Source organism: Hylobates moloch, unplaced genomic scaffold, assembly GCF_009828535.3.
Source record: "Hylobates moloch isolate HMO894 unplaced genomic scaffold, HMol_V3 SCAFFOLD_16, whole genome shotgun sequence".
Classification (NCBI taxonomy): domain Eukaryota; kingdom Metazoa; phylum Chordata; class Mammalia; order Primates; family Hylobatidae; genus Hylobates; species Hylobates moloch.
The window spans coordinates 32,154,207-32,177,241 of record NW_026652291.1 but is presented as its reverse complement, the minus strand read 5'-3'; the positions used below and the strand labels follow the sequence as shown (position 1 = coordinate 32,177,241).

The 23,035-nt window shown below is 42.1% G+C and overlaps 1 protein-coding gene across 1 annotated transcript in view; it reads left to right on the top strand.

Annotated features, from left to right (window-relative positions):
* PSEN1 (presenilin 1) overlaps positions 1-23,035 on the top strand; it is an 89,583-nt gene that overhangs the window by 36,870 nt on the left and 29,678 nt on the right. Inside the window, exons 4-7 of the mRNA XM_058429384.1 lie at positions 2,691-2,941; positions 5,759-5,900; positions 16,924-16,991; positions 21,626-21,846. Of these exons, the coding sequence (XP_058285367.1) occupies positions 2,691-2,941; positions 5,759-5,900; positions 16,924-16,991; positions 21,626-21,846 (682 nt within the window). The remainder of the gene's footprint in view (positions 1-2,690; positions 2,942-5,758; positions 5,901-16,923; positions 16,992-21,625; positions 21,847-23,035) is intronic.

Below are 23,035 nucleotides of genomic sequence, written 5' to 3'. Positions count from 1 at the left end.
TTTGGGAGACCGAGGCAGGCGGATCACCTGGGGTCAGGAGTTCAAGACCAACCTGGCCAACATGGCAAAACCCTATCTCTACTAAAAACACAAAAATTAGTCGGGCATGGTGGTGGGCACCATAATCCCAGCTACTTGGGAGGATGAGGCAGGAGAATTGCTTGAACCTGGGCGGTGGAGGTTACAGTGAGCCCAGATTGTGCCAGTGCACTCCAGCCTGGGCAACAGAGTGAGACTCCGTCTCAAAAAAAAAAAAAAAAAGATTTCAGCAGCTGGCAGAACAATATAAGCAGCTGACGTCAGGGATATAAATGGCTGAGTGTTGGAAATACAAGCGGCTGATTGTCCGAAATACAAGCCACTGAGTGTTGGTGATACAAGTGGCTGAGCAGCGAGCAGAGAAGCAGCTGAGCGTTGGAGACTGTGGATGGACGTGGCTAACTTCAGATGGTGCACCTTTGGAGAATAGGCCCAGCCGGAGATGGCCTGGCTTCAGGGAAAGATCACCTTCTTCCCATACCATCCCTTTTTCAACTCCCCATCCTGCTGAGAACCGCTTCTATTGTGCAATACAATCTTCTGCATATACTACCCTTCAATCTGTTCATGTGATCTGATTATTCCTGGACACTGGAAGAGAACCTGGGTGCCAAGAGGAGAGGGCAGGGGCTGCCACCCTGACCCTCCACTGAGCTGGCTGGCACCTGGCCATCCCCAAATGGCCGAGTTGAAGGAGCATTGATTGTAACACACTTGGATGCTGCTGCGGGGCCGTATAGAGCCTGTGCCTGCCAGAGAGGAGCAACTGGCTGGTTCCCGCATTCATTTGCTCTGGTTCCCACACTCACTCGCTTGCACACTCCCTCTTGCAAGGGGTTTGAGTGTGTGGTGGCCGAGTAAACGAGCCACGCTTCGAGCCATGAAGGGGTCAAGGGAATTATCCCGTCTCATCTCAATCCAACTTCCCTCTTCACTGTTTTACTTTTGTAAAACCCTTGATGAACTTCCCGTTGTCAATTCAAGGTCTTTTTAGCTCTCATCCTGCCAGACTGTTGATGACACCTCTGATTTGTGCTCCACTTTTGGCTTCTGTGTTGTATTGATTCCTGAGTTTTCTTCCCTCTCCTCTATTCTCTTAATCTCGTTTTCTGGTTTTCTCCCATCACCTGCTGGTTAAGCTTAGGGGTTATTTACACTTCTCTCCTTGGTCAATCTTTTTACTGTATTTTTCCCCCCACAGCTATTTCATCCATTTCTGAGGCCTGAGATTTCATCCATTTCTGAGGCTATAGAGACCAGTGACTTCGTCTGACTCTTCTGAGCTTGAAATTCCTATTGGTAACTGCCATTGGACTTAACTGCCTGGTTATGTCTCTAACTAAAGTACTTCTCTCTTCCAGCCTGTTTATCTTATTGTGTTCCATTGTGTTCCTTATCTCTACCAATGCTAGTTCCTTATGCTAGAAATCTCATTCATTGCCACTCAATCAAGTTTGCTAAAAATGAAACATCTGATTGTGTCACTTGTTCAACCTTACCAATTTTTTTTTTTTTTTTTTTTTTGAGACTTGCTTTGTCACCCAGGCTGGAATGTAGTGGCACGATCTCTGCTCACTGCACCCTCCATCTCCCAGGTTCAGGTGATTCTCCTACCTTAGCCTCATGAGTAGCTGGGATTACAGGCATGTGCCACCATGCCCGACTAATTTTTATATTTTTAGTAGAGACAGGGTTTTACCATGTTGGCCAGGCTAGTCTCAAACTCTTGACCTCAAGTGATCCACCCACCTTGGCCTCCCAAATTGCTGGGATTTCAGGCGCCTGGCCTGTTACTTCTTGATTATATGCTAAACAAGGGGTGGGTTATTCATGAGTTTTCTGGGAAAGAGGTGGGCAATTCCCGGAACTGAGGATCCCTCCCCTTTTTAGACCATACAAGGTAACTTCCGGACATTGCCATGGCATCTGTAAACTGTCATGGTGCTGGCGGGGAGTGTCTTTTAGCATGCTAATTATAATTAGCGTATAGTGAGCGGTGAGGATAATGAGAGGTCACTCTCCTCACCATCTTGGTTTTGGTGGGTTTTGGCCAGCTTCTTTGTTGCAACCTGTTTTATCAACAAGATCTTTATGAGCTGTATCTTGTGCTGACTTCCTATCTCATCCTGTAACTAAGAGTACCTAACCTCCTGCGAATGCAGCCCAGTAGGTCTTGGCCTTATTTTACCCAGCCCCTATTCAAGATAGAGTTGCTCTGGTCCAAACGCCTCTGACACAAGGATTTTAAAGTCTTATTAATTAAGGTAAGATAGTTCCTTGCATAAGTGGTCTGAAATCACAGAAAGCCGAATTTGAAAAAGGTGCTTGGAGCTGCAGCCAATAAACAAGGTTTCATGCAGGTGTCAGTATTTAAGCTACATCTCAAAGGATAAGTACAATTGTATTATGTTGGGATGAACAGAGAGAATGGAGCAAGCCAAGACCCAGGTAAAAGAGAGGACCTGAGTGCCTTCAGTGAACAATGATAGATAATCTAGACTTTTAAACTGCATACTTCCTGTACATTGTTTTTTCTTGCTTCAAGTTTTTAGAACTCATAGTGACGGGTCTGTTGTTAATCCCAGGTCTAACCATTATGTTGATTCTGCCAAGAATCTGATTTACTGAAAATGTTTTTCTTGTGCTTATAGAATGACAATAGAGAACGGCAGGAGCACAACGACAGGCGGAGCCTTGGCCACCCTGAGCCATTATCTAATGGACGGCCCCAGGGTAACTCGCGGCAGGTGGTAGAGCAAGATGAGGAAGAAGATGAGGAGCTGACATTGAAATATGGCGCCAAGCATGTGATCATGCTCTTTGTCCCTGTGACTCTCTGCATGGTGGTGGTCGTGGCTACCATTAAGTCAGTCAGCTTTTATACCCGGAAGGATGGGCAGCTGTACGTATGAGTTTTGTTTAATTGTTCTCAAAGCCAGTGTGGCTTTTCTTTACAGCATGTCATCATCACCTTGAAGGCCTCTGCGTTGAAGGGGCATGACTTAGCTGGAGAGTCCATCCTCTGTGATGGTCAGGAGCAGTTGAGAGAGCGAGGGGTTATTACTTCATGTTTTAAGTGGAGAAAAGGAACACTGCAGAAGTATGTTTCTTGTATGGTATTACTGGATAGGGCTGAAGTTATGCTGAATTGAACACATAAATTCTTTTCCACCTCAGGGCCATTGGGCACCCATTGCTCTTCTGCCTAGAATATTCTTTCCTTTTCTAACGTTGGTGGATTAAATTCCTGTCATCCCCCTCCTCTTGGTGTTATATATAAAGTTTCGGTGCCGCAAAAGAAATAGCCCTCGAATATAAAATTTTCCTTTTAATTCTCAGCAAGGCAAGTTACTTCTATATAGAAGGGTGCACCCTTACAGATGGAACAATGGCAAGCGCATATTTGGACAAGGGAGGGGAAAGGGTTCTTATCCCTGACACACGTGGTCCCTGCTGCTGTGTTCTTCCCCTGTTGGCTAGGGTTAGACCGCACAGGCTAAACTAATTCCAGTTGGCTAATTTAAAGAGAATGATGGGGTGAGTGCTTTGTCAGGAGTCAGGGCAGAGCAGGTAGCAGGTAATTGGAATGAGGGTGGAGCAGGTAATCGAAAAACGTTGCTTTACGAGGAAGTTAAGTTTAAAAGTAGAAGGCAAAGAATTGAACATACTGACATATTAATTCTTCGAAATTTAGAACTTACATCTAACATTGGCTTAAATGTTAAATCCTCAAAGATAACATTCCTGTTTCTCCTAACACAATTAAGTCCTTCTTGGTATCTTTTCTCATAGCAACTTGTCCTTTCTCACTTGTCACAATTTGCAAATATATATTTATTTACATTGTTTATTTAATGCCTGATTTCCTTCTTTATTGCAAGGCCTGTGAGGATACTGAGTCTCCAGGTGAGGTGTATAATAAATGGCCAAACAAATCATTAATTGAAAGGATGAACAACTAATTCAAGCTAGCACTCTCTAGACTTTTGGGGAGCTGTCATGTGGATTCCCTGGTGCTGCTGATGTCAGCCCTTGGCCTCCAAGAAAAATGCTTGATTCAAATGTCATCTAGTTCCATCTCTAGGACTCTCATGGGGTCCAAAGAAGAGTTTTAATTGAGTTTTAGAATTTGAAGTTGTGAAGCGTCTGAAAAACTACATGGTGTTCTGAAAGCCAAACTTTTAGCCTTTTGGGAGAGCATCTAAGACAGCAGATGAAGGGCAGGGGTTAGAACTAGAGGGATTGAAGAATATTATCTGTATAGGTTAGGGTTAGGTTTGGCAACATATTATAGAACAAACATTGGCAAGCTACAGCCACAGGCCAGATCTGTCTGCTACCTTTCCACAAAGTTGTAATAAAGTTATTCACAAATTTGTGAATAAACTTTCATTGGAACATGACCATGCTCCTTGGTTTATACATTGTCTGTGGCTGCTTTCACGCTACAGTAGCACAGTTGAGTGGTTGCACTGGAGACCATATGACCCATAGAGCTTAAAATATTCACTGTCTGGCTTTTTACAGAGATGTTTCTGACTTTGTTAATAGAAAATCAAAACAACTGGTTTAAATAATGCACATACTTTCTCTCCCATAGAGTAGTGCAGAGGTAGGCAGTCCAGATTAGTACAGTGGCTTCACGTTCATCAAGGAATCAATCTCCTTCTTTCTTCTTTAGCTTCTAACCTCTAGCTTACTTCAGGGTCCAGGCTGGAGCCCTAGCCTTCATTCTGACAGTAGGAAGGAGTAGGGGAGAAAAGAACATAGGACATGTCAGCAGAATTCTTTCCTTTCTTAGAAGTTCCATACACAACACATCTCCCTAAAAGTCATTGCCATTACTTGTTCTCATAGCCATCCTAAATATAAGGGAGTCAGAAGTAAAGTGTTTTTGGCTGGGAATATTGGCACCTGGAATAAAAATGTTTTTCTGTGAATGAGAAACAAGGGGAAGATGGATATGTGACATTATCTTTTTTTTTTTTTTTTTTGAGACAGAGTCTCGCTCTGTCGCCCAGGCTGGAGTGCAGTGGCGCGATCTCGGCTCACTGCAAGCTCCGCATCCCGGGTTCACGCCATTCTCCTGCCTCAGCCTTTCCGAGTAGCTGGGACTACAGGCGCCCGCCACCACACCCGGCTGATTTTTTGTATTTTTAGTAGAGACGGGGTTTCACTGTGGTCTCGATCTCCTGTCCTCGTGATCCGCCCGCCTTGGCCTCCCAAAGTGCTGGGATTATAAGCGTGAGCCACCGCGCCCGGCCGTGACATTATCTTAAGACAACTCCAGTTGCAATTACTCTGCAGATGAAAGGCACTAATTATAAGCCATATTACCTTTCTTCTGACAACCACTTAGCCCACGTGGTTTCTGTGGCAGAATCTGGTTCTATAACAAGTTCCTAATAAGCTGTAGCCAAAAAACATTTGATGAGGTATTATAATTATTTCAATATAAAGCACCCACTAGATGGAGCCAGCGTCTGGTTCGCATGTAAGTCCTTCTTTCCATATGTTAGATATTTTCTTTGAAGCAATTATTTTAGAGTGTAGCTGTTTTTCTCAGGTTAAAAATTCTTAGCTAGATTGGTGAGTTGGGGAAAAGTGACTTGTAAGATATGAATTGAATCGAGAAAGAAAATTCTGTGTTGGAGGTGATAATGTGGTTGGGGATCTCCATTAACACTTACCTAGGGCTTTTGTGTTTGTTTTATTGTAGAATCTATACCCCATTCACAGAAGATACCGAGACTGTGGGCCAGAGAGCCCTGCACTCAATTCTGAATGCTGCCATCATGATCAGTGTCATTGTTGTTATGACTATCCTCCTGGTGGTTCTGTATAAATACAGGTGCTATAAGGTGAGCATGAGACACAGATCTTTGCTTTCCACCCTGTTCTTATGGTTGGGTATTCCTGTCACAGTAACTTAACTGATCTAGGAAAGAAAAAATGTTTTGCCTTCTAGAGATAAGTTAATTTTTAGTTTTCTTCCTCCTCACTGTGGAACATTCAAAAAATACAGAAAGGAAGCCAGGTGCATGTGTAATGCCAGGCTCAGAGGCTGAGGCAGGAGGATCACTTGGGCCCAGGAGTTCACAAGCAGCTTGGGCAACATAGCAAGAGCCTGCCTCTATTAAAGAAAACAAAAAACAAATATTGGAAGTATTTTATATGCATGGAATCTATATGTCATGAAAAAATTAGTGTAAAATATATATATTATGATTAGTTATCAAGATTTAGTGATAATTCATGTTATTTTGGATTTCAATGCCTTTTTAGGCCATTGTCTCAAAAAATAAAACCAGAAAACAAAAAAAGATGTAACTGAAAAACATTTTCATATAATAGCACAATCTAAGTGGGTTTTTGTTTGTTTGTTTGTTTGTTTGTTGAAGCAGGGCCTTGCCCTGTCACCCAGGCTGGAGTGAAGTGCAGTGGCGCGATTTTGGCTCACTGTATCCTCAACCCACCAGTTTCAAGCGATTCTCCTGCCTCTGCCTCCCAAATAGCTGGGATTACAGGCGTGTGCCACCACACTTGGCTAATTTTTGTATTTTTAGTAGAGACGGGGTTTCACCATGTTGGCCACGCTGGTCTCGAACTCCTGGCCCCAAGTGATGTGCCCACCTTGGTCTCCCAAAGTGCTGGGGTTACAGGCATGAGCCACTGTGCCCGGCCCTAAGTGGTTTTAATGTTTTGATTGACAGTATACTGAAGAAATATACTGTAAGACCTTTGTGAATCTCCTCATTCACAAATAACACTGTAGGATATAATGGTCCCTATAAAATATGGTATAACTAAAATCAGATTTTCATATTGGAGTACAGAACAATAAAGCCATCTTCAGATACTGGTATTAAAGTCACTGGTGACTGGTCACACCTTGCCTAAACTGGTAGCCATCATGTACCCTCTCACCATCTCTACTGTACTACTTCCTTCCTTGGGAAGTGGGGCGCTGGGAGGTTGTACAGGAAAGACACAGACCCACCCTTCTCAGCCTCTCCTCCCCTAGCTCATTCTTTTGCCAAGTGACCCACTGCTGAGTTTCAGCCAACTAGCACGTTTCAGACTCATACCTTAGAAAAAATTACACATTATCACAAGTCATGCACCTTTTAAGGCCATTTTCAAATAATAGAAATTATAAATGTTCGGCCAGGCATGGTGGCTCATGCCTGTAATCCCAGCACTTTGGGAGGCCAAGGCAGGAGGATTGCTTGAGGTCAGGAGTTTTTTTTTTGTATTTTTTTGCCCCCGAGACGAAGTCTCGCTCTTGTCCCGCGAGCTGGAGTGTGATAGCGCAATCTTGGCTCACTGCAAGCTGTGCCTCCCGGGTTCAAGCGATTCTTCTGCCTCAGCCCCCCTAGTAGCTGGGATTACAGGTGCCTGCCACCATGCCCGGCTAATTTTTGTGTTTTTAGTAGAGACTGGGTTTTACCATGTTGGCCAGGCTGGTCTAGAACTCCTGAGCTCAGGTGATCCACCCGCCTTGGCCTCGCAAGTGCTGGGATTACAGGCGTGAGCCACCATGCCCGGCCGAGGTCAGGGGTTTGAGACCAGCCTGAGCAACATAGTGAGACCTATCTCTACCAAAAAAAAAAAAAAATTAACTTTCCAAATGTAGGAGTCTACTCTGTTTCCTTCTAGTATTTATTTCTGTATACTTTTCTAACATGGCTAAAATGTATAATCAATATGTGTCCTTTTACTTTGGTGTGAACATTTTTTCTATTATAAATTCTTAGAAAATATTTCTATGGCTATGAGATATTTGACTCAAGTATCTTGTAATTTACTTCTCAAATGTCCCTGATGTTGGACATTTGTTTCTAGTGTTTCACTATTTTAAAAAACAGTAATATCTGTCTTTATGCTTAGAGCTTTTTCAGTTTTTCAAATTATTTCCTTAGGGTAAAATCCTAGAAGAATTTCTGGGGCAAACTATCTACATATTTATAACTCTCTTAGTATTCAAAATCTCGTTTTCAAAAAGCTTGTATCAATTTGTACTTAACACCAGTAGTGAATGAGAGTATCTGTCGTACCCCACCAGTGCTGAATTTCTTTTTTTAAACTCTGTGCTGGTTTTTATAGGTAAAGAAAATGTCTTAATTTGCATTTAGTTGGTTACTAGTAATATCACATACCTTTTCAATGCTTGTGAACTTTAAAATTATACAGAGTTTAACCTTGCATGTTGAATATTTGAGTGAGTGGAAGTGTTAAGTGATGGCTGTCTGTGTAATCTGTTAGTAATGTATGGAGACGATTAAAGACGACAGGTATGTATGATGATGACAGGTTGTTACCAACACTCAGAAGGCCAAAAAGCAAGTGATATAAACCCATGCTGGGAAGCATTCGCCTTCCCCACTTTAAAAATGCTAGTTTCTTAATTGCTTTTCTTTATCCCTTTTTTCACCATATATATTTTGTCTGCACGTGTTTACTTGTCTTTAGTTTCCCTGCTTTAGTAGACTGACCTTGTGACTTTTACCAGGATCCCATTATACTTTTGTTCTTCTGTTTATTTCTCAGATTTTATTGGAGGGTGGAATTCTACTTTTTCTTTCTTATAATCTAGAATTTACATCCAGATTTCCTGCCTTTCCCTTACAAAATACCTGTGTAGTTGGATAGGTGGAGCTCTGGACTCAGAGTTCTTTCTCCTAGTAATCTTAGGAAATTATTTAATTTTTCTGTGTTTTCATATTTTCACACATAAAAGAGAAAGCACCATCTCTAAACTACCTCTTCTTTTCTCTGCTTTTAAGCATGTATAGGTTTTCCCAATCTTGGGCAGTGACAGGTACAGGACAGTATAGCTTTACATCCACCTTGTTTTATTTAAACGCGAGCTCTTTGAGGTAACCCCTGCTATTATCCCAGTTTTATGGATGAGGCACTGAGGCAGGGGTCACACAGCTAGTGTGGGTCAGAACCTAATGGGTCAGAATGGACATTTGAGTCCAGAGTTTGGCCTGGATTGACACACATAGCTATTACGTAAGATTCCTCTCAAATTCAGTCCTCAGCTCCCTGAAGTGTGGGTTCTCTTTTCATGCCTCCATGGAAACTGCGTATCATGTGGTTACCAGTTTTTCCTTTGGTCATATCTGCTGACCTTTTCAAACCTAATTTTTCTGGACCTTATTGGCATTTGACTTATTTATTGCCTCCCGCTTGACATTGATTCTGGCTTTTGCTTTACTTCCTACTTGGGTCCTCTTTGCAGTTTCCTAAAGCTAACCAGCCATGATTCTCAGATGATGGACTTTTTCGTCTCTCCCGTTACTTCTTGGGAAATTATATTTTAATCTCATGGTTTAGATTTTCATCCTTAAATATAACTTTTAATGTAGTATTTTTAGCCCAGAAGGGCCCATGGTTGGTTTGTTTTCTCCTTTGCATATCTCTTCTACTCACATACCTGGTAGCATATAAATCGAACGAATTATCCTTCATACCATTTCATTATCATCAGTAGGACTGCTTTGCTGGGGTTTTTTTTGTGTGTGTTTTTGTTTTTGTTTTGAGATAAAGTCTTGCTTTGTCACCTAGGCAAGAGTGTTAGGATTACAGGCGTGAGCCGCTATGCCAGGACAGCTGTTTTCTTCTAGTATTATTTGCCCTGTCTGAACATCTTCCTTTAGTAATTCTTTTAGAGCAAGTCAGCTGGCCTCAATTTGTTTTAATTTTTCTTTCCCTTAGGATGTTTTAATTTTACCTTTATTACTGAAGGATATTGTTACTGGGCAGAAAATTGTCTTGATGTTCCCTTTTTCAGCATTTAAAAAATGCTCTTCTACTTTCTTTCAGCTTCCATGGTTTCTGATGAAAATCAGTCGTTCGAATCACTGTTCTTCTAAAAGTAATACTTTGTTTTGTTCTGGTCACTTTCAAAATTTTTTCTTTTCAGCAGTTTAATTATGGGACTGTGTGAGGATTTCTTTGTTCATTCTGTTTGGAGTTCACTGAGCTTTTTGAATCTCTAGGTTTATGTCTTTTACCAAATTTGGAAAATTTTTCAACCATTATTTCTTCAAAATTTTTCTGTACCACATTCTTTACTCTCTTCTTTTTTTTTTTGAGATGGAGTCTCACTCTGTCACCCAGGCTGGAGTGCAGTGGCGTGATCTTGGCTCACTGCAACCTCTACCTCCCTGGTTCAAGCGATTCTCCTGCCTCAGCCTCCCAAAGTGCTGGGATTACAGGTGCCTGCCGCCATGCCTGGCTGATTTTGTTAATTTTTAGTAGAGACGGGGTTTTACCACATTGACCAGGCTGGTCTTGAACTCCTGGCCTTAAGTATTCCGCCTGCCTGGGCCTCCCAAAGTGCTGGGTTACAGGTGTGAGCCACCACACCAGGCCCCCTTTTTTTTTTTTTTTTTTGAGACTGAGTCTCGCTTTGTCACCCAAGCTAGAGTGCAGTGATGTGATGTTGGCTCACTGCAGCCTCAGCCTCCCAAGTAGCTGGGATTACAGAGATGCGCCACCATGCCCAGCTAATTTTTGTATTTTTATTAGAGATGGGGTTTCACCATGTTGGCCAGGCTGGTCTTAAACCCCTGGCCTCAAGTGATCCATCTACCTCAGCCTCCCAAAGTGCTGGGATTACAGACGAGCCACCGTGCCTGGCTCTTTACCCTCTTCTGGGAGTGATGACACAAATAACTTTTTATTCCACAGGTCTCTGAGGCTCTGTTTATTTTCCAATTTTTTTCACTATTGGCTCTGGTTAGATAATTTCTATTGATCTGTCTTCAAGTTTCCTGAAATTTCCATTTTGTTACTAAACCTATTCAGTGAAATGTTTTTGGTTATTTTATTTTTAGTTCTAAAATTCCTATTTAGCCCTTCTTTACATTTTTTTATTCTGAAACTTAAAACTTTCATTATAAGAGTGTTTGCCCTTACTTCTTGGAGGATTTTTATGCTCCAAGGATGTTGATGTTTTTGTTTTATTGGCCAATTGATCTGATTGGGTTAGGTCTAACCAGCCTTGTCAAAGCCTTTACAGTGTTGCTCAGATCTGCCCCATGTATATGCCACCCAGTCACCAGTCTGGGACTGGTATAGTGGTTTCTATTTGTAATTCGGTCGTCAGGGTCGGTGTGTACTGCTGAAGATCATATCCATACCCACTCACCTCGGGAATGGACCCACAAGTTTATAAACAGCTTTAAGAGATTGCTTTCATGAGTTTCTGTCTTTCTGTGATCTCCCTGTGGTTTCTTGGGCTTCCCTTTTGCATTCCTGCAGCCGAAAGTGGACTTTATCTTCCTAAAGTCAGGGCCAAAATGTGGGAGGAGAGAGAGAAATAAAGCAAGGGCTATTTGCCCCACTCTCTTGGGACTGACATTCCTCCAGTCAGAGAGTAAGGATTCCCTCCCTCTGAATTTTAGGCTTCTGCCACCCACATTACCATCACCACAGGATTGTGTGAGGACTGGGCATACGAGAATGGAGAAAAGGGGAAAAGAAGGCCGGGCGTGGTGGCTCACGCCTGTAATCCTAACACTTCGGGAGGCCAAGGTGGGCGGATTGCCTGAGCTCAGGAGTTTATGACCAGCCTGGGCAACACTGTGAAAACCTGTCTCCATACAAAAAATTAGCCGGGCGTGGTGGTGGGCGCCTGTAGTTCCAGCTACTCAGGAGGCTGAGACAGGAGTATTGCTTCAACCTGGGAGGCGGAGGTTGCAGTGAGCTGAGATCGTGCCACTGCACTCCAGCCTGAGCTACAGTGCGAGACTCTGTCTCCAAAAAAAAAGGAAGAAAAACTGGATTTTTACACTCTCTGGGTGTTAGAAGACCTCTTTCCTGATCCTCAAGCCAGAGCTAGAGGTCTTCTGGAGCTCCCATTGTCTTGCTAATACCCACTCAGGTTGTATTGAGTACAGGTGGAGGAAAAAAAAAAAGTAGTCCGCTCACTGCTAGTAATTCTAATTCCCCAGCCCACCTGCCTCTCATTACTTTTCATCTTTTGCAACCAGCTGCTGCCTGCTTTCTGCCCAGGTTTTGTAACTGTTCAGTGGGACAGAGAGAGTGGAAGGTGCTTACTCCATCTTATCTGGAACCTTTCTTAATACATTTTTTGTCACATTTGTGCATCTTTTATCCATCCTTTATTTTATTTTATTTTTTTTTGAGACGGAGTCTCAGTCTCTCGCCTAGGCTGGAGTGTAGTGGCGTGATCTTGGCTCACTGCAACCTCCGCCTCCTGGGTTCAAGTGATTCTCCTGCCTCAGCCTCCCAAGTAGTTGGGATTACTGGGACACGCCACCATGCCTGGCTAGTTTTTCCATTTTTAGTAGAGATGAGGTTTCCCCATGTTGCCCAGGCTGGTCTCGAACTTCTGACCTCAGGTGATCCACTGGCTTCTGCCTCCCAAAGTGCTGGGACTACAGGCCTGAGCCACCAGGCCCAGCCTTATCCTTCATTTTAGACAGCTTAAGAGGTTTGTATTCAGCCAGATCTCCACATTTACTTGTTCATTTGTGTTGTGATGTTTTTTAATGTTCAAGTCTTAGCACGCACAAACAATTATATAGAAACAAGTTGTTTACTTTGACTCCCAGTATAAGTAAAAGGAGCTTTTGAGTCAGAGATTCAGTAACTTGCCAGAGCCTGTTTGGAAATAAACACTGAGGATTTCTCATATCAGTGGTTGGTTATGCAATGTATGTGGCAAGCCCTAGAAGCTAAAAGACCAAACCTTAAAATGTTAAAAACAGAAAAGGCAGTTAATTCTTATACATAATTTGTTATAAAAGGAACTATAACTTATTAAAGTCAGAAGATTTCTGGCCTTGATAGTTTAGGGTTTAGAGAAGATACTGTTGTGTACTGTAAAACAGCAGGGCTGTTTTCTTTCATATCCTTTGGCACAGGAAAGCTGAACTACGGATTTTTGCAAGATGAGAAAGGCCTGTTGAAATGTGTGTGTATAACATAGTAATAAAATAAATGCATATGAAAATAACAAATTAACATATTTGGCATATTGACTTTGTCAAGATTAGTCTTTTTTGTCAAGTAACTAAGCCAGTGTGTATTAATTAAATCAGTAATTAGCAAAAGTTTGTACACTTTGATTTAGTAATTTTGCTTTTATGATATATTCTAAAGAAGGAATTAGAAATGCGGAAAAATATTTGTGAAGTAGGATGTTCATTTTAATGTAAATTAAAATTGGGGAAAGAAAGGGAAAACAATACAGATTCCATGCATAAGGCAAAGGTTCAGTTGTGGGTTTATCCATATGAGTATACTATTATTTTGTCATTTAAAAATCATAGTTTCAGCTGGGCGCGGTGGCTCACGCCTGTAATCCCAGCACTTTGGGAGGCTGAGGTGGGCGGATCACCTGAGGTTGGCAGTTCGAGACCAGCTTGACCAACATGGAGAAATCCCGTCTCAACTAAAAATACAAAAAAATTAGCCGGGCGTGGTGGTGAGTGCCTGTAATCCCAGCTACCCTAGAGGCTGAGGCAGGAGAATCGCTTGAATCTGGGAGGCGGAGGTTGCAGTGAGATTGCGCCATTGCACTCCAGCCTGGGCAACAAGAGCAAAACTCCATCTCAAAATCAATCAATCAGTCAGTCAATCAATCATAGTTTCACGCCAGGTGCAGTGGCACGCACCTGTAGACCCAGTTACTTGGGACCCTGAGACAAGATGATTGCTTGAGCCCAGGTTTTACAGTCTAGCCTGGGAAACATAGTGAGACCCCAGTCTCTTAAAAAAAAAATCATATTTTCAAATAATATTTGGTGGCATGAGAATATGTTTGTTATAAAAGATTACATTTGTGAAAGCAGAATGTAAACAGTACACTAGTTGATTCTCACTGTTGAAAGGTCTTTACACACACCTATACATGCAGATAGAAAACATGTCTGAAAGGGAAACGGTTTTGTTTTGTTTCGTATTGTTTTTTTGAGACAGTATCTCACTTTGTCACCCAGGCTGGAATGTAGTGGCACTGTCTCGGCTCACTGCAACCTCCACCTCCTGGATTCAAGCAATCCTCCCACCTCAACATCCCTGGCAGCTGGGACTACAGGCGCCCGCCACCATGCCTGGCTAATGTTCATATTTTTAGTAGAGACAGGGTTTTGGCATGTTGGTCAGGCTGGTCTCAAACTCCTGACCTCAGGCAATCCACCTGTCTCAGCCTCCCAAACTGCTGGGATAACAGGCGTGAGCCACTGTGCCTGGCCTGAAAGGGAAATGTTGATATTAATTTTCGTTGTCACTGGCCATTAGAATAGTTTTCTTCTTTTAGTGTTTCTGTGTTTCTTAAGTGTTACAAGCATATGTTACTTTTGATTCAGAAAAATGCTATTTTTAAAATAAGCAAGACTGGACATGGTGACTCTCACCAGTTTGGCTGAGACCGGAGGATCACTTGAAGCCAGGAGTTCAAAACTAGCTTGGGCAACAGAGTGAGACCCCCACCTTTACCAAAAAAAAAAAAAAAAAATTAAAAAATTAGCCAGGCATGGTGGTGTACCCACGCCTATAGTCCTAGGTACTAGGGAGGCTGAGGTGGGAGTATGGCTTGAGCCCAGTGGTTCGAGATTGTAGCGAGCTATGATCATGCCACTGTACCCCAGCCTGGGCAACACAGTGAGACCCTATCTCAAAAAATAATTTAAAAAAATATTTGGGGGCTCCTATAAGGTACAATTAAAAAAATTAAAATTAGGCCAGGCACGGTGGCTCATGCCTGTAATCCCAGCACTGTGGGAGGCTAAGGAGGGTGGATCACTTGAGATTAGGAGTTCAAGACCAGCCTGGCCAACATGGTGAAACCTCATCTCTAATACAAAAATTAGCTGGGCATGGTGGTGGCTGCCTGTAATCCCAGCTACTCGGGAGGCTAAGGCAGGAGAATTGCTTGAATCTGGGAGGTGGAGGTTACAGTGAGCCAAGACCGTGCTACTGCACTCCAGCCTGGGCGACAGAGTGAGGCTTCATCTCCCAAAAATAAATAAATTTAAAAAAGAAATAAATAAGAACATCTCCTTCTTCCCTTGCCAAAAAACCAAGGTGAAAAGCATCTCTCAAGAAAGATGAGAATTTCGATTATTTAATATTTACTCTGGTCCTTAATTTAAAGCTTAATATGGAATCCCAGTGTACATCTCCCACTGGTATTGTCTGTCTTGGCCAAGACAGACAAGTTTTAAAGAGTGAGATAAAATTTAGGCTAAAGTTGAAGTATTTGGAGGGAAATGTACAGGTGTTCTCAGCTTACCTTTTTTTGTTTTTTTGAGATGGAGTCTCGCTCTGTTGCTCAGGCTGGAGTGCAATGGCGCGATCTCAGCTCTCCACAACCTCTGCCTCCCGGGTTGAAGTGATTCTCCTGCCTCAGCCTCCCGAATAGCGGGGACTGCAGGCATGTGCCACCATGCCTGGCTAATTTTTGTATTTTTAGTAGAGACACGGGGTTCACCATATTGGCCAGGCTGGTCTTGAACTCCTGACCTCATGATCCACCCGCCTTGGCCTCCCAAAGTGCTGGGATTACAGGCGTGAGTCACCACGCCCAACCTCTCAGTTTACTTTGATATGTATTAGTAATAACAAAGACTAATGGATGAGGAGCTAGACAGAAATTTTATAAACCAAGTACTGCAAAATATGAATGGTAGACTCTAGGTGATATATGGGTGTTGACTGTAAAATTAATTAAATTTTGCTGTGTGTTTGAATATTTCTGTAACAAAATGTTGGAAAATTTTTGTGGAAGAACACCAGAAACAACTTTGCTGTATTGGGATAGTCAATTTAGAATATTCAAATGTTGGCTAGGTGCTGTGGCTCACACCCGTAATCCTAGCACTTTGGGAGGCCAAGGCAGGTGGATCACCTCAGGTCGGGAGTTCGAGACCAGCCTCACCAACATGGAGAAACCCTGTCTCTACTAAAAATACAGAATTAGTCAGGCGTGGTGGCACATGTCTGTAATCCCAGCTACTTGGGAGGCTGAGGCAGGAGAATTGCTTGAACCCTGGAAGTGGAGGTTGCAGTGAGCCGAGATTGCACCATTGCACTCCATCCTGGGCAACAAGAGCAAAACTCCGCCTCAGGAAAAAAAAAAAAAAAAAAGAATATTCAAATGTCCAAGGAGTACCAATATCTAGGTAAAGCCATTCTATTGGCCTTTGCCAAATTGTACTATTTTATAAAGTTGTTTTAAAGAGAGATATGGGCCGGGCGTGGTGGGGCACATCTGTAATCTCAGCACTTTGGGAGCCTGAGGCAGGCAGATCACTTGAGGTCAGGAATTTGAGACCAGCCTGGGCAACATGGCGAAACCCTGTCTCTACTAAAAATACAAAAATTAGGCCGGGCGCGGTGGCTCACGCTTGTAATCCCAGCACTTTCGGAGGCCGAGGCGGGCAGATCACGAGGTCAGGAGATCGAGACCATGGTGAAACCCTGTCTCTACTAAAAATACAAAAAAATTAGCCAGGCGTGGTGGCGGGCGCCTGTAGTCCCAGCTACTTGGAGAGGCCGAGGCAGGAGAATGGCGTGAACCTGGGAGTCGGAGCTTGCAGTGAGCCGAGATTGCGCCACTGCACTCCAGCCTGGGTGACAGAGCGAGACTCCGTCTCAAAAAAAAAAAAAAATACACAAATTAGCCTAGTGTGGTGGCGCTCACGCATGGTTCCACCTACTCAGGAGGCTTAAGCACGAGAATTGCTTGAACCCAGGAGGCAGAGGTTGCAGTGAGCTGAGATCGTGCCACTGCACTCCAGTCTGGGTGACAAAGTGAGACCCTGTCTCAAAAAAGAAAAAAAAATATGTACTTTTTAAGAGTTGTGGGACCTGTTAATTATATTGAAATGCTTTCTTTTCTAGGTCATCCATGCCTGGCTTATTATATCATCTCTATTGTTGCTGTTCTTTTTTTCATTCATTTACTTGGGGTAAGTTGTGAAATTTTTGGTCTGTCTTTCAGAATTAACTACCTTTGTGCTCTGTAGCGATCACTTAAAGCCATGTACTTTGTTGATGAATTACTCTGAATTGTTTCCATATATAGGTCATACTTGGTATATAAAAGACAAGTCAATATTACTAATTGAGACATTCCTCTGTTGCTCCTTGCTTATAATAAGTAGAACTGAAAGAACTTAAGACTACAGTTAATTCTAAGCCTTTTTGAAGATTATATATTCTTCTAGTAGAAGTCTGTGAATCAGAATGTTAAGAAAGGGTTTTAAGAATGTATAAAAACCAGAATAATTGATTTTCATACTTCTATTTTTTTAATCAGTGACTCTTTTTTCTTTCAAATGAAATCTTACATGAAATTTTCATATATAATATAGAAAAAAGTGGATCTAGTCTGTCAGAGAGAATAGTGAAGCTCAGAGATGTGCCAGCCTGGCCTTTTTCTCAGCTCAAGTGGCAGAATACAGTTTGTAAACAATTGCACTAGCTCTTAAATTCGAAGAGGCAGTCAAACTAATAAATAAATTGGAGAGTTATTTCTTTGGTAGAGGATTAAGGGAAATAACCACAGACAAAAGAAGCAAATATGAGAATCTGTGTGAAATGGATGATATTCTAGAAAAAAAATTATCAAAACTGACCCCTGAAGAGAGAGAAAATCTAAACAGAGCAAAGAAGAAATACAGAAAGTTACTGAAGAAGTTTCCACCCCACCTGCACTAATAACAATAGTACCAGGCCCCAGTGGATTAATGGGGAAATTCTGTTAAACCTTTAAGGAATGGTAACTCTAATACTAAGTGTTCCAGAACATATAAAAAGAAAAAAAGCTTCCAGATTAATTTTATGAAGCCAGCATAACGTTGATAACTAAAGCCCTGCAAGTTATCAAGTAAAAGAAAACTATTGGTCAGTTATATTTATTGATCTCAAAAGAATAACAGAATATTAAGAGAATTCAGCAATAGATTAAAAGAATAATACTTTTTTTTGAGTCTCACTCTGTCACCCAGGCTGGAGTGCAGTGGCATGATCTTGGCTCACTGCAACCCCCACCTCCTGGATTCAAGCGATTCTCCTGCCTCAGCCCCCCGAGTAACCGGGAATACAGGTGCGCACCACCATGCCCAGCTAATTTTTGTATTTTTAGTAGAGACGGGGTTTCACCATGTTGGCCAGGATGGTCTCGATCTCCTGACCTCGTGATCCGCCCACCTTGGCCTCCCAAAGTGCTGGGATTACAGGCCTGAGCCACCGCACCCTGCCATAATAATACATTTGACCAAGTGGAGTTTGTTTGCAGAATGGAAGACTGGTTCATTATAAGTTGCCATATTACTAGATCATCATCTCTGTATGTGCTAAAAGGCATTTGATAAGATTCCACACCTGTTCTTGATCAGATTCCTTAATAAACAGATGGGGTCGGGTGTAATGGCTCATGCTTATAATCTCAATACCCTGGGAGGCTAAGGTAGGAGGATAGCTTGAGGTTGAAAGTTGGATACTAACCTGCGCAACCTAACAGGACTTTGCCTCTACAAAAAATAAATTAGCCAATTGTGGTGTGTGCCTGTAGTTGTAGCTGCATGGGAGACTAAGGTGGGAGGATGGCTTGAGCCCAGGAATTCAAGGCTGCAGTGAGCTATGATTGCACCACTGCACTCCAGCCTGGGTGACTCAGTCTCTAAAAATAAATAAATAACTAAATCTCTAACATTATAAAATGTATGCATCTCATTCTAAAGGCCAATGTCATCCTCATAGGGAAACTAGAAGCTTGCTATTAAGGTCAGGAATGAGATGGAGGTTTTCTTTTCTTTCTTTTTTTTGTTTGTTTTTTGTTTTGTTTTTTTTCTGAGACAGAGTCTCACTCTGTCATCCAGGCTGGAGTGCAGTGGTGTGATCTCGGCTCACAGGAACCTCTGCCTCCCGGGTTCAAGCAATTCTCCTGCCTCAAGGCCTCCCAAGTAGCTGGGATTACAGGCGCCTGCCACTATGCCCGGCTAAATTTTGTATTTTTAGTAGAGCAGGGGTTTCACCATGTTGGCCAGGCTGGTCTCGAACTCCCGACCTCAGGTGATCTGCCTGCCTCCGCCTCCCAAAATGCTGGGATTACAGGCATGAGCCACTGTCCCGGCTGAGATGAAGGTTTTCTTTATCACCAATTATCTAGCATTGCTCTGGAGGGACTAGCAAACACAATTAAACAAGAGAAAGAAATACGAGCTATATAATTTGGAAAAGAAAGTTAAATTACCAATATTTGGAGATAAAATGATTGTTTACTTTGTTTTAGAACTAACCGAAAACCAATTCAAATTACTAAGTAAGTTTGGTAAGGCAATTGATTACAAAATTAAACAAAAGTCCCCAGTCTGGGTGCTGTGGCTCACGCCTGTAATCCCAGCACTTTGGGAGGCTGAGGCGGGTAGATCACCTAAGGTCAGGAGTTCGAGACCAGCCTGGCCAACATGGTGAAACCCTACCTCTACTAAAAATACAAAAAATTAGCCAGGTGTGGTGGTGGGTACCTGTAATCCCAGCTACTTGGGAGGCTGAGGCAGGAGAATGGCGTGAACCTGGGAGGTGGAGGTTGCTGTGAGCCGAGGTCGCACCATTGCACTCCAGCCTGGGCAACATAGCAAGACCCCATCTCAAGAAAAAATAGTGCTTTCCTCTAGAGAGGGGAACCGTGGGGCACAGTGGGGAGAAAACCTACTTTTCACAGTATCTGTTGTGAATTTTATATCTTATTCATGTGTTACCTAGCCAAAGATTAATAAATAGATTTTTTTTGTTGTCTTTTGTTTTTGTTTTTGTTTTTTAGTTCGAGGATACCGGAAATGCTTAATATAAATATCTACATTGTCCAGAGATTTCAATGTTTGCTCTGTTTTGGAATTTCAAAGTGGGAAAGGAATCATCTTTTTGGATAGTACCTGAAACTCAAAGTTTATGCCTAAAGGCGTGCTTGCTTTCTCCTCAGTTACCTCAGGCATCTTCTACAGTTGCAATCTCTTTGTTGTTAGATGGTGGATTTTTCCTCCCCAAAATTAAAATAGCATTTTCTTCATTATAAAAATACTTAACATTCATTATTTTTTTAAAAAGACATTATATAAGATTATAAAGAAGAAAAATGACCAGATTCCCACCACCTAAAGATAAGTCCTGTCATCCTTCAGGAATTAATATATCAATTTCTCATTTACTCTTTCTCACACTGCTTTGCATACGTGGGATCATAAATGGGATCCTATATTTTTTCAAGCAACAGTGTGTTACGCCTATACTCCATGTTTATATATGTGTATTAAAAAATATATTTGTATATATGTGTATATGTAAGTGTGTGTGTGTGTGTGTGTGTATGATGATTCTTCTCCCGCTTTGAAGGCGAAAGAAAGCACACCTTTATTTAAGCATAAACTTTGGGTTTCAGATGCTATTTGGAAAGATGATTTATCTCCCACTTTGAAATTTCAAAATACATACATATATATTTTTTTTTATTTTCTTTTTTAGTGTTAGGGTCTTGCTCTGTTGCCCAGGCTGGAGTGCAGTAGTGTGATCATAGCTCACACAGCCTCCAACTCCCAGGGTCAAGCTATCTTCCTGCCCCGGCCTCCTGAGTAGCTGGGACTGCATGTGCCATCACCTTTAGCTAATTTTAAAATTTTTTTGTAGTGATAGAGTCTCACTGTGTTGCCCAGGCTGGTCTGGAATTCCTGGCCTCAGGTGATCCTCCCACCTCAGCCTCCCAAAGTGCTGGGATTAGAGTTTGAGCCACTGTGCCTAGCCTGCATATATCTATTTTTAATGACTGCTAAATCTCATTATATGAAAATTTATATCCTAGCTATAAAATTTATTAGCACGTTTAATTTTTTCTAATTTCAGATGTTTTAAACTAATATTTCCCAAAGTATAGTATGGTATTTTAGGTATTATATGATCTTTTTTCCTTTTTGTACTTATTTTTATAGTTATGGCCTGTGCAACTGGTTTCCCATTTATATGAATGATACAGAGCTTCCTGTTAAGAAAAAGTTCAGCTTGGGAAAAAAAAGTGAATTGTTCAACTTGAGGGAAAAAAGTGAATTAATTGTCCAGGCACCGTGGCTCATGCTTGTAATCCCAGCACTTTGGGAGGCTGAGGCAGGCGGATTGCTTGAACCCAGGAGTTTTAGACCAGCCTGGGTAACATGGTGAAACCCTATCTGTACAAAAAAAATTAGAAAAATTAGCTGGGCGTGGTGGCACACACCTGTTGTCCCAGCTACTTAGGAGGCTGAGCTGGGAGGATCACCTGATCTCCGGAGCTCAAGACTGCAGTGAGCCATGATTGCACCACTTTACTGCAGCCTGGGCAACAAAATGAGACCCTGGCTCAAAAACAAAAACAAAAACAAACAAAAAAAAGAGTAAATTATTTAAAGGGAAGTATTAAATAAATAATAGCACAGTTGATATAGGTTATGGTAAAATTATAAAGGTGGGATATTAATATCTAATGTTTGGGAGCCATCACATTATTCTAAATAATGTTTTGGTGAAAATTATTGTACATAAATCTTTTAAAATCTGTGTAATTTTTTTTCAGGGAAGTGTTTAAAACCTATAACGTTGCTGTGGACTACATTACTGTTGCACTCCTGATCTGGAATTTTGGTGTGGTGGGAATGATTTCCATTCACTGGAAAGGTCCACTTCGACTCCAGCAGGCATATCTCATTATGATTAGTGCCCTCATGGCGCTGGTGTTTATCAAGTACCTCCCTGAATGGACTGCGTGGCTCATCTTGGCTGTGATTTCAGTATATGGTAAAACCCAAGACAGATAATTTGTTTGTCACAGGAATGCCTTACTGGAGTGTTTTCTTTCCTCGTCTCTTTATCTTGATTTAGAGAAACTGGTAATGTGTACATCCCATAACTCTTCAGTAAATCATTAATTAGCTATAGTAACTTTTTCATTTGAAGATTTCAGCTGGGCATGGTAGCTCATGCCTGTAATCTCAGCACTTTGGGAGGCTGAGACGGGCAGATCACCTAAGCCCAGAGTTCAAGACCAGCCTGGGCAACATGGCAAAACCTCTTATCTACAGAAAATACAAAAATTAGCCAGGCCTGGTGGTGCACACCTGTAGTCCCAGCTACTTAGGAGGCGAGGTGGGAGGATCGATTGAGTCCAGGAGGTCAAGGCTGCAGTGAGCCATGATTGCATCACTGCATTCCAGCCTGGGTGATAGAACAAGACCTTGTCCCAAAACAAATTTGGTTTTTCAAGAATTTTGAGGTTTTGACAAGCTGGCCAATATGGTGAAACCCCGTCTCTACTAAAAATACAAAAATTAGCTGAGTGTGGCGGCGTACCCCTGTAATCCCAGCTGCTTGAGAGGCTGAGGCAGGAGAATTACTTGAATCCAGGAAGTGGAGGTTGCAGTGAGCCAAGATGGTACCACTGCACTCTAGCCTGGGTGACAGAGTGAGACTCTGTCTCAAAAAAAAAAAAAAGCAAAAAAAAAAAGCACAAGCAGAGTGGTAGACACACAAAATGCTCAATTCATTTTTTAAATGATTTTTTTCCTTTATATCTTACTGCATAAGCTTTTTTCTTTTTTTTGAGACAAAGTCTTGCTGTGTCACCCAGGCTGGAGTGCAGTGGCGCAGTCATAGCTCACTGCAACCTTGAACTTCCGGGCTCATGTGATCCTCCCACTTCAGCCTCTCAAGTAGGTAGGACTACAGGTGTGCACCACCATGCCTGACTAACTTTTTTATTTTTTGTAGAGAGAACGTCTTGCTATATTGCCTAGGCTGGTCTTGAACTCTTGGGCTCAAGCAATCCTCCTGCCTTGGCCTCTCAAGGTATTGGGATTATAGGTGTGAGCCACTGCATCTGGCCTCAATTCACTTTTAAAATCAAAATTAGGTTACCTACTTTTTATCAGGTAATGTATAGAATTATTCTTTTAAAAATAAAACCAATTTGGACAGTGTGAGATTCACA